Here is a 16,695-nt window from a genome sequence, read left to right on the forward strand (position 1 = left end):
TGGGAAAAGATTGCACACCATCAAAAAGCATCCAGTGAAGCACAAATTTAAATCTTGCCGCCGTGTACACGGAAACACCTTCAGGTGAACCGCCAAGGACTCAGGCATACCATGACCAGAGAATGATGCTGAAGCTGTTGCATACAATGTACCTTCAACCCTACCATACTACCAGGAGTCTAACAGAGGTGAACACCAAACAGATAGGCAATCACATGCATGCAACTCTTATCATCATAGGCAGTACCTCAAAATCAAGGAAACCTTGCTTCCACTCTGAAAGTGAGTTCTTAGGTGACTGAACAGTCCAATATGGGAATTACAGTCTCTGTCACAGATGGGACAGACAGTGGTTGAAGGAAAGGGTGGGCGGGGAGTCTGGTTTTCTGTACGCTCCTTCCGCTTGGTTTCTGCATGTTCTCGGCGACGAGACTCAAGGTGCTCAGCGCCCTCCTGGATGCACTTCCTCTAGACTTCCACTGGACAACAACTATTTGTATTTATATAGCGCGTTTAACCTTATGAAATATCCCAAGGCATTTCACAGGAGTATTATGAGATAAAAGAAAAAATAATTTTGGCACCAAGTTGCACAAGTAGAAATTAGCGCAGGTGACCAAAAGCTTGGTCAAAGAGCTAGGTTGTAAGGAGCGCCATAAAGGAGGAAATAGAGGTAGAGAGGCGGAGAGGTTTCGGCAGGGAGTTCCAGAGCCTGGTACCTAGGCAACAGAAGGCACGGCCACCAATTCGAGCAATTACAATCAGGGATACTCAAGAGGGCAGAATTAGAGGAGTGCAGACATCTCGGGGACGAGGGGAGACGGGGGTTGTGGGGCTGGAGATTAGAGATAGGGGGGAGCGAGGCCATGGAGGAATTTGAAAATAAGGATGAGAATTTTCAAATCGAGGCGTTGCTTAACCGGGAGCCAATGTAGGTCAGCGAGCACAGGGGAGATGGGTGAGTGGGACGTGGTGCGAGTTAAGACACGGGCAGCCGAGGTTTGAATCATCTCTAGTTTACGTAGGGTAGAACGTGGGAGGCCAGCCAGGAGACTTCAAACACTTACAACTTCCCTCTCGGATACCTGGAAAAAAACTTGTAAAATGTATTTACCTTTATGGCTTTAGTTACAGGCACTACCCACAGAGAAATGTTCAATGAGTTATTACCCCAACAGCCACAGACAAGAACCTTTGGCACAGATTCCTAGAAATGTTGCTATCAGTTATGTTTAGCAGTCATTTTATCCCTTTTCTTTTATGTGCAACATTTATTTCACCTCCTAAGCACTGCAACGCAAATTCAAGTTTCCTTGAATTCAGTCAAATGATGTTGATGATGTTGTGACGAGGAGTCATCGACCCAAAACATTAACTCTGTTTCTCTCCAGAGGCTGCCTGACTTGCTAAGATTTCCAGCATTTTCTGTTTTTATTGCAGATTCCAGCATCCGCAGTATTTTGCTTTTGTATTGCTGTTAATTCTATGTTAATCTAAAGAGCAGAACAGAACTCCGAAATGTCTTCACAGCTATGCTCCTTGCCTCTTGGTATCTCTTAATCCACAAATCTCTCTTTGATCTCTGCTCCCTTTCAGCCCGTTAGTCTCACTCAACTTCAGTCTCTCACTTTTGTGCTGGGCTTTAGATGTTTTTAGACGCACATCTCAGCCCTTTGGTCTGTCAAGACACCAACAAACTCTCAAACCAACACTCAACTCACACACATCCTACGCTTTGTATTTCAGCACATTCGAACACCTCACTCATTTCTCTCAACACACCGATTGTCCTGTAAGGAGGCGCATGGGCAGCCACTTCTCTCAATTTTTTTGTTGCACAATCTTTATTGAAGGCTCTATCAGATGCTGGCACGGGCACGATGGCCGACTGGCCTCCCTGTACTGTATCATTCTATAATTCTATGAAAGCCAGATTGCTCTTGCATATTTTCAATGGATTCTTCCTTATATTTGGCCATATCTTTGCCAACCTGGCAAGATTCGGCCTTGTATTCCTGGCTCTTCTTGCGATCCTTATTCCAGCTTTAGTCTGGTAACCACCCCTTGTTTACCGCCGTTACATTTCATTTTTCTACCCTTCTTCAAACAGCATTGCAGATCAGAGTGAAGTGCAATTGCTCCAAGGGACCATGTGCCTGCTCATGTCTGGCAAGTTTAGAGAAAGGAACAGTTGTTTTAACAGTTTTGTTTCCATAGAGCGAGAACAGAGATTTAATCTGGCCTACATGAAAACTGCACCTCTTCAATGAGTCAGTTATCATGAACTAACCGCCTGAATATTTGTGTTTGATCAGCCAGCACATTGGAGCACCTGCAAGTGGCTAGAAATTGTTCACATGTACAGGTAGTTTGAATCTAACCTTTATTCCACATTCTAGTTAGAACATCCATTTTGTGCCGCTTGATTCTGTCGGTGGTATCACAAGACCACAGGGTAGGCAACCCTCTCGGCCTGGAGTCTCCAGGAATTGAAGTTTAATCTCCTGGACACTGCTGTGAGCAACCCTGAAGAACAATCATAGGGACAATAATTTGTTTTCTTTGAACACTTCGGTTCATTAGTTGTAATCATATTGGAGATGGTTTAACTGACAGTCAAAAATCATCCAATTGGGTCGTTTCACTTTCCAATTGCCATGGGAAGGCGGTGTACTGTGTTAATGGACATGTTTGGCGACCAATGGCAGGAGCTGGGCAGCTGGAGGCGGGAGGTCATGCGATGGAACCTCCTGGAATATATTCAACCGGAGTTGGTGACCCGAAGGGTTGCCAGGTTTTATTTTTCACGGGGTCGGGCAGGGCTTTTTCCACTTCCTCCGCCGAAGCTGCCTGTGGGAAGCACTGACCACATTTTAACAATCGATACTGGAAGAGAGTGGAGAGTGGGCCCATCGCAAAAAGAACAGGGAGGAGTTATCACGAAGGTCGAGCACAAAAGCGGAGTCGAGAATTTCTGCTTCATACAGAATCTTTGTAGAAAGGAGGCACTTCTATTTTATCCAATAAAGTACACACTGTTGAAAGAAAGAAAAAGAGAAAAGAAAAGACTTGCATTTGTATAGCGCCTTCGCCTACAATCGACACCGTTAGGCAAACCTGTGGCAGTCAGCAGATGATAATTGGTACTGAGTGAGGCCTTACCATACGAAAGAAGAAGTGATGCCTTACACTGGGTCCCCGACCAGTATATTTGCCTTTTATTTTCCTGAGGCCTGCTGCATGCAAATGCTGATGAGTGGGCGGGGCTTATGCAGGAAGCCCGTTGCCCGGCCCTCCTGCCCAGTGGCGGGAAAGGACGCCTCGACTGAAGAACGGCTCGAGCTCGGGTTGCCAACCCTCCAGGATTGTCCAAGAATTGATAACGAATCTCCTGGGCATTGCCACGAGCCACCCAAGGGACAAATTAAATAGGTAGCAATATCTTTTTTTTTTGGAACACTTTTTTGTTTATTAGTTATTAAAAAAAACATTGGAGATTGGGGGGGAGAGGTAGTTTGACAGAGTGCAATGTTGGAGGTAAGAGGTCATGTGATGAAACCTCTAGGTTGTGATGAGACAACCAGAGTTGGCTACCCGACTTAAGGCCAGTTGTTGGTAGGCTAGAGGCACCCCACAGCCAAAAGGGACCCAGAGCAATCTGAGATAAGTTTAGTCATATCTTTTTTTAATTCCAGTAAAAAAAAACAGTAGATTTGCTTGTTTCTGTTCAAAACTTTTAAGTCTTTAAAAAACAGATTTAAATATTTTAATGGGGAGGGGGTGGGGGGGGGGGGATTTGTCCATAATTTTTACAGTTGCAGTCTGGGCCTCGGGAACCAATGGAACTTTCTCTGCTTTATGGAGGAAGCGGAGGATCAGAAGTAGCACTGCAGAGATACCAGGCTGAACAGGCCTGGAGAAGGCCTCTGCCAATTGAGCCCTGCCATCAAAATTCCCCCCTCCTTTTGGCAACCAAACTCAACTCAAATGGCTTGTCGTCATGTAGCTGTCCCCCACAGTTACCAGGGCTCCCGAACATCATGTGTCACTCCCTCAAGGAGGCTTTGCGCCCATTTTGCCACGTCATTCTGCACATAGCCATCAGTGGCAAAATGATTTCAGTGAAAATGTACCCGACAGCCCTGTCTACTGTTGAGCACAGTGCCTCCTCCTGGTGCCTGATTATCATGTGCTCTTTTAATCCCATCCTCTATCATCTCTTAGTGGCAGGAGGTTCTGCGGTGGTTGGCTGATGCTGTGATGTATCCCTTATTACTCAAAAAAGTGTCATAATTCAGGATACTTCTGCAGCAGTCATAGAAGAAGCCACAAGTATTGCTGCATTGAGCAGTGCTTAGGATCTTTGGAGGATTTTTCTGCAAATATACCGCAGTCTTCCATCAAGTTGGGAAAAAAACCCACGACACTGTGTTGATCAATTGCAATAGAAATAGTGACACAGACAAGAACAAAAAATAGCACCAGGTTTGAATAAATATAACTTTTAATTGCTGAAGGTGGTGTCTTTGAATACAATGGGGTACAGTCACTGAATGTAACACATAACATGCCAAGTCTGCCTAAAATAGTAAAAAAAGAAAAAAAAACACCCTCTGTGATTTGATAAGATGTAGTGAAAAATACCTCTGACACATTTTATATAGAAAGAGTAAAATTGGACAATGCAATCAACACTGTAGAGATTGTTGTATGAAATGAGCAGAGGTCAATATACAGCATGCAAAAAACTGGACACGTGACTTGCCAGATTTCAAAACAGCTCAGAGCAATAAACACTGATCAGGACCAAACATGGACCAACACTACAGCTCCGATTTTAAGCAAACCCGCCCTGCGGGAACAGGGAGGGTGGGGTCGGGTCAGTTGCCCAGATTAAACCCCGCCTAATCGGACGAGGTGGAAATAGAGCATTCGACCCCAACCCAGCCCATCGATGCCAGGCGGGTGAGATTAAAATCGGGGCCCGAGATTTTTGCAATGGAAAGGTTCAATGCTTTTCTTACAAAAGTTCACATTTGCCATAATCTTAGGTTTTGCTTCCTTGTGACACTGGAATTTGTGCAACAATCTGAAGTTGTGAAGTGGGGACAGTACAAAATATAAAACCCCACCCAAAGTGAACAAATTCAGTGTAAAATATGGCTGCAGGTCCCTATCGAAGACACACATGGTCCAGTTCTTAAAGGTCGAGCAGTTCCTAAATTCAGTGGATCTATGTCTTCCCAAGTGAAACCTCTTTTTTTTTTTAAAAACACTAATCTGTCTTTTTCATGTAACCTACATGGCATTTTCATGCTATATACAAGCTCTGTTTATAAAACTAAACTATTATATAGATCAGCACTTGTGGCTTGTGCGTGTATGTGAGGAGGGAAAAACGCAATGCATTGGCTCAGAAAGTGATCACATTTGATACTGATCTTATGCAACACAGTTACTGATTGGTACAGTCATTTTTACTTAGCACGAGTACCTGATAAGAGTATACTTCCACCTGTACGACACCTGTACATTAGCAACTGCAAACAATGGAGGTGGCAAAACTGCATTCTTTTCCCGAGACAGGATAGTTTTGTAAGAACACTCCATGCACATGGAGTTAATAATGCAGCTCTGACAGGGAATGAATGAATACTACACTAGCTGTGCCTGCGCTCCACTGGGCTGGGGCTGGGTCCACCCGAAAGGGCGAGTTGAACTAATTTGGACATTTTAAGAGGTGCTCCCTGAACTCTGCCAGTTCCCTCGGGCTCAGGGCTGAAATGCCAGGTGGCAGCAGCTTGTGAAGGGGCGCCAGGCGTCCGTAAATACCCTTACAGTATAATGGTCTCTTTGAGAAATTGGCTGCTGAGGGGCAAGGGAATGTCTGAACATAAAGGCCAGGTGGGCCCGTTACAAGGAGAGGGCCACCCAGAAAAAAAGATTGCAATTGTTTTACATCTGGAGTGCTGCTCAGGGGCTCCAGTCACATTGTGGAGAGGGACTCTCTTAAATACAACTTGTGGCCTCAATAAGCCTTGTACATAGTTGGTGCACAGGCTCCTACACATGCTAGGCCCTCCCATTTTACAGTGTAGTACACTGGCTGCTTAGTTACGAAGGAGGCCTCATTTCACTATGCTAATAAATTCGGCCCTGGTGTTTGAAGTACCACAGAGCTTCGGGTACCTGATATCACGTAATTGGCTCTTGCAGTTTTCAGCAGGAGAACAAATAGTTTTGCCGCCTTAAAAAAAAAAGTTCATTATTTTTCATCTCAATAATTCACTCAGATATTATTAGAAAAATATTGCTGCTATGTGGTGCTTTATGAAAAGTTCACACCAATGCCTCTTCCCACAGAGGCTTCCTCAGGATTTTGGCTCATTAAATGATATGCGGCCTCTTTGAAGTGGGTCGAGCTTGTTCATTCTCACAGTGCTTGGGGGGACCCAATGGTCTGCTCTGCACCTCGAAGTACTAGAGTGAAGCAAGCTACCTAGGAAAAGCAAATGACAACTGAAAATCCCAAAGCATTTTCTATCTATTTGTGCTTCATTCTTGCACAGATACCACATTTATGTTTGCACTTCAATTGCACACCGTAATTCTCTGCGCATCGATTATCCCCTCCTGGTGCACAGTGCCTTGCCACCGAGCGCAAGAATAAAGATGATTAGGGTTAAGGTAGGAGAGTGATCTTCTTTGAAGATTTTTGGGGAGCTCAGAATTTGAGTGTGCTGCCATCAAGCAAACCTGCACTGCATCTTCAGAAATGACTAACAATCTTTCGCTAAGATTCTATTTGTAAAATGCAATGCTCAGGAGGCCTGGCCTTCAAAAGCATCAGAGCAGTCAGTACGCGCACATGATTGGATCTGAAGGAAACCACTGCAAGGTACTGCACTCTGGCCCAATTTCAATCAGTGGGCTCCCTAATGTTTTGCAATCTGCCGAACAACAGAACGTTTAAACGAATCGCCATTGAGAAATTAGCCAGTCTTCGGTTAACAATTAAAATAAAACAGATTGTGCAACTGCAACAGAACGCAACAGAAAACAACAGCTGACTTTAGTGGAGCAAACCTTAGAGTTTCCTTCCACATCCTTTGCTGCTAGTTCATATACCAGGTTTATGCAGTCTTCTCCCTCTGACTGGCCCGGCTACATCTGTGACAGCCCTCCTGGTTTGTCAGCCATCTGACTGTGCCATCCACACAACAAATGGGATTTGAAAATGATCAACTGCTCCAGTGCAGAAAAGAGTGAACATTTGCATATAGTTGCAAAGGTCTCAAAGAATTCCTCAACGCTAGGTCATTTCCACAAAGATTTGAATCTTCTCTTCTGACTGCTAATCATCCAGGCTTCCACAAGACAAGTTTCTGATATATCAACACGTTTTGTGGTGAGCAGATTAATCAGTTAACAAGTATTGGCTATATTCAAGATGAAATAGTTGGTCTTATGGTGGTCAGTGTAGAGCAACAGAGCAACTGCTTGCCAAGCCAGACAAGTAGGTGCTTTACTGGATCAATTTCTAATTCATACGAACATAAAAAATAGGAACAGGAGTAGGCTATTTGGCCCTTTGAGCCTGCTATGCCATTCAATAAGATCATGGCTGATCTTCCACCAATCTACAACTTCTCTCTTACTCCTTTTATTCCTCTCCATATCCTAGGCCCCTAGAAAAGACTTCGGAAGGACTGAGTTCCAGTTCTTGGGTTCAATCGTTGCCCTGTTATGGTGGGTTTTGTTTCTTCATTCCAAAAGGTGTGTACATTTTTGTACCTTTACAAAGTCCACACCGGGACATGGGAACTCACAGTAACTCCAGACTAGGAATAGAATTTTTAGTCTAAACCACGTGAGGTACCGTAATAGCAAGCGCTAGCTCCAATCTTCATGTATTTTAGGTCTTCTTCAATATCTTGGGTCATTTTTCTTAACCATATGTAGATGGTTATTGGCTTTAGACTGATAAACACTTTTGACGGGCGAGAAATGATTATGCATGCTTGACTGATTTTTTTTTTAGATAAAACAAAATTAACATCCCTGTCCTGGAAAATATTGTTTGCACATTTTGACATTGGTTCAAAAAACAGAAGAATCTTGCTTAACGATAAATGAAACTGTTGCACAAGGTGAGGTCAGGTATGGATGTGTACTAATCAGGTTATCCTGTGCTGAATGCAAAACTATCTACTGGAGCTTCACCCTTAGGACTGGTTGCCACAGGCTAAACTACTTGGAGTTAAGTGCAAGGTGCACATAGTGCTTCCCTGAAGAAGCTAAACATGGGCTTTAAGAGGCTGCAGCTCCTGTGTTATAAGAAAAAAATGAGGTAAGCAAGTTTATGAAAGTATATAGTTGCTTCTTACCACTTTCCTCTCTGTATACGGCACTGGAATTGGTGCAATGAATGGCATTCTTGAGGCTGTAAACCCCATGGTTCAGCTTCCCTTCACCTCTCAGTAACTGAAGAATGAAGAAGTGGACTCAATTGCATCTACTTAAAAAAAAATTACTTTAAAAAAAAAATGTTTTTATTGTAAGTGGAAATATTTACAACAATTTTTGTTGATATGATTTGAATTTTTTTTAAAGGATCCCTTCCTTTGGGGCCTCGAGGTTGCTCCCATTGAGCAGCTTGTGAGAAGGCTCAACTGAGAGTGGTCAAACATTAACTATACCCCACTGGATTTGAAGGTATCACATGACCCGTTAACACAGGAGCGTGATTGGATGAATATGAGCTATGCTGCCACAGTGCTGTGCATTGACTTGTGTCATTGTGCTTTGATGATATCTCTACGTACCACAATATCCAAACTACAGTTTCCGGAGTCCTTCATTTTGGCCAAACTCGGCATCCAAAGTTGGATGGACTCCTTTAACAAGCAACTTAAAAAAACATCTGTAATATTTGTACTATGACATTTTATCAAAGTTGGTCAGTGTTTCCAAAGTATTGTGATGGAAATTACGTCATACTTCCCCAGCTCGAATATAGGCCACTTCAAAATACAGACACATTAATCCTCTGTTTGAACAGTTCGTCAGAGCAGCATTTTCAAACTGTCATCCTAGCCCATAAAAGAGCACAAGGACAAAGGCTTGTCAGAATATGGGCCTAAGATGACAGAGACAATACTGCAGAAAACTCAACTCTTGACTCTGCCCTTACGAACAAAAATATGTTTCTCTTAAATGGCACAAAGACTGAAAAGCTACTGGTCTCTCTACCTCTAAAATACAGACTGCTATAAAACGATTTGCCGACAAATCTGTACAACTAATTGCAAACGTTTTAAATTGCAAACCACAAGGGCTAACTTCAAAGAAAAGAACATTCATAAGAAATAAGGGCAGATGGTCAAACGCCTTTGCGTTACATTCTGTGAACCACCTTGGTAAGAATTTCGCTTTTATATTGCGCATTCTCCTTCTTTAAAAGCATTGGTGCTTGTTGCCGTCTCTGAATGGACACTTTAACTGGGTATCTGCTGCAGGGCAAGTGGTTATTTCAAATTCTAGATGCAAAAGATTTTACATAATTTCACAGTGACACATATAGGTAAATTCACCAGTCCAATCCTGGCAGTGGGAGCCACAGTCAAGGTGTCTGCCCCCATCTCTGACCCATACCCTCTTCGAGTGCGGCATCAATAAGATTTACCTCAGCGGGAATAGGTCACTGGCAACTTCTCAACACCATGACAGGTAAAGCAGAGACTTGACCTTGTAAAGGTTGGCTCTCCAGTTTTATTTTACTGCTTGCCAGTGAAAAATGCTGGTAATTCTTATCCCTTTAAAAAAAAATCTTACCCCTTTTTAAAAAAAAATAGTGTTGCATTTTGTAATTACTTATTGTGCAGACATTTACATGATGTGATGAGAATGAGATGATTGCTGGGAGATGGGAGGAATAGAAAGATGCCTACCAGGCATTAACGGGAGTCATGACAACAGTTCCAATTGTGACCATGTCCCAATTAATCCGAAGTATCATTTCCGTAATGTAAAGGCCATCATTTAGCCATTCAGAGACGGAGTACCAGTGTAGTGGAATCACACACAGCTTATAACTGTACCAATTCAGTCAGGACATGGTCAAACCATTGAGACCTCTAAAACTCTGCACATCTAGAAACACCTGAAGTTTTCTTCATTATAAAATTCATCCTGCAAGCCTCCGTTTGAAATGGGAATACTGTAAAACCTGTTCCGTTCATGGGGAATTTCACAGATTCTGTGGATTTGTTTAAACATCCATAAAAAAATTAATGCAAGCCTTTAATGATACAGCTTTTAGCGTTAAAAAAGTTCAAATATAATGCATAACCTTGGTCTTTTAAAACCACAAAAATTTTAATCCCATGAAACTAAGATGGTTTTAAAGTAATCGAATAAAGCTGCAAATAAGAGAAAATTGCAAAAAGGCGTGAATGAAATTTCTGAAAATAAGCTTTACACAGAAACAACAAAATCAGAAAGGAATATTCAGTTTAAACAACGAGTCAGCCTTTCACAGGATTCACCAGCTGACCTTTTCATCCCACTCTGTCCTTTTACATCGGTTCAAAGACCCGGCCACACATCGGGCTAGTAGTATCACAACAGAGCATTCACCTCAGCACTAGAGGCAGAAGTAAAATAAATCTTTAAAAAAAAATCCAAAAAGCCAATTGATTAAAAATTTCCGAACTTCATGCGACATTTAAAAAGAATTTTCTAAAAAAAAGTGATGCGCACTTCGTGGTGCACTTTCCCATGTTGTTTTTCAGTGGCTGGCTGGAGCTGGGGCAGTTAAGGCCTTCTTTCTCCTTTTTATCAGCAAGGGGTTGCAAGACTCTTCTATCTTTTTGATTTTAATTTGTTCGTAGTCAACCCTCATGGTTGCCAAGGCACTGGTCATTTCCTCCTGTTGTGAGAGAAAACCGTATTAGAATTAGGAACCGGCACAACAGAAACAAGAGACAGCGCTGTTTCTTCCCATCTCGTTCCATGGGGTCCCTGCACCACGATCATCCCAGTTGAAAAGATCTGGCCAGTGACTTGCTGTGAGGCCTCCGCCCACAACGTTCTCGAACTGGCTCCGAAGAGATGCACCCGAGCACAAGTCAGGAATGTGTTGGAATACTCTTCCCTCGCCTGGATGAGTGCAGCTCCAACAACACTCAAGAAACGCGACAGAATTCAGGACAAAGCAGCCCACTTGAGTGGCACCCCATCCACCACCTTCACCATTCACTCCCTCCGCCACCGGCGCACTGTGGCTGCAGTGTGTACCAGCTACAAGATGCACTGCAGCAACTCACCAAGGCTTCTTCGACAGCACCTTCCAAACCCGTGACCTCTACCACCTAGAAGGACAAGGGCAGCAGGCACATGGAAACACCATCACCTGCAAGTTCCCCTCCAAAACGCACCATCCTAACTTTAAAAAAAAGTGCATTCATGGGATTTGGGTGTTGCTGTCAAGGCCAGCCTTTATTGCCCATCCCTAATTGCCCTTGAGAAGATGGTGATGAGCCTCCTTCTTGAACTGCTGCAGTCCGTGTGATGAAGCCATTCCCAACAGTACTGTTAGGGAGGGAGTTCCAGGATTTTGACCCAGCGACGATGAAGGAACGACGATATATTTCCAAGTCAGGATGGTGTGTGACTTGGAGGGGACTGTAGAGGAGATGGTGTTCCCAAGCGCCTGCTGCCCTTGTCCATCTAGGTGGGTCATACATTACAGTAGTGTCACTGTAGCATTCATTAAACCTTCTTCGAGCACGTTTCAAACACAGAAATATACATCCCGTTTTATGTCATTCAAAAGGGGAAGGCCATGCAAGTTCAACCTCTTGATTTGCTAATGTGCAATCAGATTCACAAAGGGAGAAGGTGAAATAGAATTTAAAAAACACCCAAAACAAGTGTTTTGCACTTGCACACATCACTGAAAGGAATCGGTGCAGATGAACCCTTTTGAGTGCTGAATGTCTTTTGGAACTTGCACGTTTTGTTAACTGTCAAAAATGAGTTTTCCTGGTTTCCTGGTGCTGGGTGAAATAAATAATGTGATTGTAACGAAAGAGGTGAAAATAAATCTTTCAGTATTGCGTGGTGAGCTACTAGAGGTCTGGAATACTGCTATTATCTCAACTGTTCCCTCCCTTTTTAACATTTTTATGGGGACAAACAATTTTGTAGACTGGGCATTTCTCTCTTGGGTGAGCACAATGTCCTCAACTAAGAACGTACATTAAAACTGAACTACTGCTTCTATCTCTCTTATCTATCTCTACTAATTCCCAAATGGGATAAGCATATTTATTCAGATAGGAGAGACTTGTACCACAATGGTTCACAGATTTGTTTGCAGGGTGACAGAGACAAAATGAAAGAAAACACAAGCAAAACTTCATAAAATAACTAGGTTTGCCTACATGACAACAGTCATCGCACGGTGAGGTAATTCATTATACGTGATGCATTTTGGGAGAATTCAAAGGCACTACATAAATGCAGCTATTTATCAGCTCAATTTTTTTTTTAAAAAGAGCTTGAGAAATGGTAGTGAGAGGAATTTAACAATAGATTTATCCTGCATATAGGGTACACGGAGTGAGACACATGAGACATAGCCAATAGATGTTACACCATGCCTCCACAGACTCAGCCTGAGGTATACCCAGTGTTTCTGATGGTTGTGTTACAGGAGTAGACTAAAATCCACTCTTACCTTTACATCTTCCCATAAATCTTTTTCTTCTTTCAGGACCCTGCTGGTATGAAGAGGCGTCTGCGGTACTTGCATTGATTGCTAAGGAACAGAAAATAGAACAACGTCAAGCCATATTCCAAATACTGAATCAAGAAACAAAATGGACCTGACCTGAAACAGTAGGCTTACAGAAGTGCTTTATCAAAGTGTTTTAATTTGGTCGTTTCCAGGTTCAAACAAAACTGTTTGGGTCTCCTTTAACTTAATGTGAGGCAAGGTGCAGTATTTGAAAATTAAAATGCGATTTTCCCTCACATTTTTTTTCGTCTGCAAGATTCTATTGTGAATTAAAAAGGAATGACTATTAAAGGAGTTATTGGGGGTTTGAGGAAATACTTAGGCAACAAACTACAGAATAAAGAGCTTGTATCCTCCTTATGTCTCTGAAGCCCGTTGTAACATTTTTCTACATTGAAGGTATATGCAAGTTCCTGTTAATGCATTTAACTGAAATTAAATTTAAATAAAAGACTTTAATCATATTAACTGGTTAACGTCGCTACTAAAATAGCAGAATGGAATTTTAGACAACCCCATTAAGGATGTGACCACTAGCTTGCCGTGGCTATAATTTTTTCAAATGATCAGAAGAGGTGGAGAGAAGAAATGTGGTGGAAAAAGGGGGAAAAGAAAAGTGTGATATATTTGGGGGGGGGGCTATATAATACAAAAAGAACAAAAGCACCTGAACAATTCTATAAGGGAAAAGGAAGTAATTAATTCTAGAGGAATGGCTTCTCTTAAACCCCTCAAGCCCTATTCCGTAACGAATTACGTACATTAATCCATGGATGGTTCATGAATTCCATGATGGTCATGCGTTGTGTCGGCTCAGTCTTCAGGAGATGTCTGATCAGCTGTTTGGCTGAAAAATTCAACATGGACAGATGCAATGGGTCTTATTACAATTGTGTTAGCATCATTTTAGAAACCAAGTTTACAGACAGAACACCTCCGGAGGATGTAAACCAAGCTTTCTGTGAAGTGCAATTCATTAAACTATCAGGAGGAGACTAGCAAGAAAAATAAACCGGTACTAGCTCAATTTCCGTGTAATACACAATGCGACTGAACATACTGTTGTATGAAAAAGAAAGAAAAAACTTGCATTTATATAGTGCCTTTCATGACCACCAGACATCGCAAAGCGTTTTACAGCCAATGAAGTATTTTTGGAGTGTAGTCACTGTTGTAATGTTGGATACACGGCAGCCAATTTGTACACAGCAAACTCCTACAAACAGCAATGTGATAATGATCAGATAATCTGTTTTAGTGATGTTGATTAAGGGATAAATATTGGCCAGGACACCGGGGATAACTCCCCAGCTCCTCTTCGAAATAGTGCCATGGAATCTTTTACGTCCACCTCAGAGCGCAAACGGGGCCTCAGTTTAACGTCTCATCCGAAAGACAGTATCCCCGACAGTGTAGCACTCCCTCAGTTTTATGTGCTCAAGTCCCTGGAATGGGACTTTAACCCGCAACTTCCTGACTCTGAGGAGAGTGTGTACCCACTGTGAGGTGACATAAACACAACTGGAATCACAATCAAAAGGTGACGTCAAATCCACTGGTGTGCAAATCTCAACTTAAGCAAATGCTCACCAAGTTCCAGTGAGTTTATGTCCTACTCAGCCTGGAGTGCTCAGTCTGCTAATGCACAAGTCTGGTTAGATATAACTCCTTCCCCTGTCGGGACTTACTGCATAGTACACAATCCAAAACACATCTAGCGCTGTGCTGTGCCAGGGCTTTCCTGTCTTTACAGCTTTTAAGTTTAGTGGGCTTTTATTGATCCCATTTCAGGAGAGGAACAACTTGTGCCAACGCTCCTCCTTTTAGCCTCTGAGTTGGGAGCCAGGGTCTGTAGAGGTGCTGGTCACCCCCATACCGAAAGAGCCTGAATGCCAACTAAACTGTTGAAATTGAGAGATACTATTTAGAATCTAGAATCTTACAACACAAAAGGAGACCATTTGGCCCATTGTGCCAGTGGCGGCTCTCTGAAAGAGCTAGCCAATTAGTCTCATTCCCCTGCTCTGTCTCTATAGCCTTGCAGTTAGTGAGTGATTCGTTTAGAACAAGCATTCTATTTTGGTTGCAAGAAAGGTTGACTGAGAAATAAATCAAGAATCAACAGTGCTAAATATTTTATAGTCAATTTGCTTATCTTGTAGTTCTATGGTGACCTCTGCCTTGAGAACGACACTCATTAAGTATGCTTCACTAAAAATGTAGCATTTACGCAATGTCCTGCCATTAAAATCTCGCCATGGTTTCAGTAGATACTATCATTTATCAATGCAAGCTAATGTAATGTCAGTGCCACAGCCAGGCTTGTGTCTTTTTTGCAATGTAATCCACATAAAACAGACCAGGTGTGTGTAGATGCTAACATTCTTTACAGAATGATTCACATTCACATTGGCAGATTGTCTGAATACCAGTCAGTGCACTCCAAAAGTAATTCATCGTGTGAAGCTCTTTGGGACGATTCAATGATATGATAGAGCTTTTTATAAAATGTAAGTACTTATTTCTTAGATTGTCTTATTATGCACAATAGGCACTGTGGCCAGAAGGTACCTGACTCTTTCATAAGCTAGAAATATATGAAAGTACAGAGTTTAAATTTAAACTACTCCACTTCTTAAGAAAAGCAGATTTTGGATTTTGAAACTCAGTTAGGGGTATTACATACTACCATTTTTAAAATATTCTTTGTATAATTTAGCATTGTTTGGTTACAGCAAAGTTAAAGGTGAGGGAATGTTACATACACACACACACACACATTTATTTGCTGAATAAATAGTCAGGTATTTCAAGTCAGTTTAAGAAAGCTGGATTACCCTCCTCCGACACTTCGGACCATTCCGGATTGGGGAATTCATACTGTCCCATTCGGATTCGTTTCTTCATTCCAGGTGAGATGGCCAGTCCATGGTTGGAGTAGAATGGGGGATATCCACACAACCTATGGATTTATAAAAGAAAAGTTTTTTTTCACGGATACAGCACTTGGCCAACCTCCAGTTAACAGATTAAAACACAGCAGGACTGAAGATTACTTTTGTGCAGTTTTAGATGTTTTACTTATTGTCCAACTTTGCATTGTGAGTGACTTAGCCAGTCATGTGATGTTCACAAGACTCAAGATCAAGTCATCAAGATCCACGGCACGGCCCGAGACAACATGGACCATTTCCCATACCTCGGGAGTCTCTTATCAACAAGAGCAGGCATTGACGACGAGATACAACACCGCCTCCAGTGCAGCCTTCGGCCGCCTGAGGAAAAGAGTGTTCACAGACCAGGCCCTCAAATCTGCCACCAAGCTCATGGTCTACATGGTTGTAGTAATACCCGCCCTCCTGTATGGCTCAGAGACATGGACCATATACAGTAGACACCTCAAGTCGTTGGAGAAATACCATCAATGATGCCTCCACAAGATCCTGCAAATCCCCTGGGAGGCCAGACGCACCAATATTAACATCCTTGACCAGGCCAACATCCCCAGCATTGAAGCACTGACCACACTTGATCAACTCCGCTGGGCAGGCCACATCGTTCGCATGCCAGACACGAGACTCCCAAAGCAAGTGCTCTACTCAGAACTCCTTCACGGTAAATGAGCCAAAGGTGGCAGAGGAAATGTTACAATGACACCCTCAAAGCCTCCCTGATAAAGAGCAACATCCCCACTGACTCCTGGGAGTACCTGGTCAAAGACCGCCCCAAGTGGAGGAAGTGCATCCGGGAGGGCACTGAGCACCTCGAGTCTCATCGGCGAGAGCATGCAGAAATCAAGCTCAGGCAGCAGAAAGAGCATGCGGCAAACCGGTCCAATCCACCCTTTCCCTCAACGACTGTCCCACCTGTGACAAGGACTGTGGTTCTCGTAT

General features: G+C 42.8%; 1 protein-coding gene across 2 annotated transcripts in view; it reads right to left on the reverse strand.

Annotated features, from left to right (window-relative positions):
- Nucleotides 1–4,486: 4,486 nt before the first annotated feature.
- The window catches only part of mapkapk2a (MAPK activated protein kinase 2a), a 256,650-nt gene continuing 244,441 nt past the window's right edge, over nucleotides 4,487–16,695 (reverse strand). The window contains exons 7-10 of one of the 2 annotated variants that reach the window (XM_070859035.1): nucleotides 15,640–15,764; nucleotides 13,564–13,649; nucleotides 12,743–12,823; nucleotides 4,487–10,930 (exon numbers count right to left, since the gene is read on the reverse strand). In XM_070859035.1, coding sequence (XP_070715136.1) covers nucleotides 10,790–10,930; nucleotides 12,743–12,823; nucleotides 13,564–13,649; nucleotides 15,640–15,764 — 433 coding nt within the window. In that variant the 3' untranslated portion in view covers nucleotides 4,487–10,789. Of the gene's footprint in view, nucleotides 10,931–12,742; nucleotides 12,824–13,563; nucleotides 13,650–13,674; nucleotides 14,019–15,639; nucleotides 15,765–16,695 lie in introns of those variants that run through there. The other variant, XM_070859036.1, reaches the window with a different exon arrangement.

Source organism: Pristiophorus japonicus, chromosome 17, assembly GCF_044704955.1.
Source record: "Pristiophorus japonicus isolate sPriJap1 chromosome 17, sPriJap1.hap1, whole genome shotgun sequence".
Lineage (NCBI taxonomy): Eukaryota > Metazoa > Chordata > Chondrichthyes > Pristiophoridae > Pristiophorus > Pristiophorus japonicus.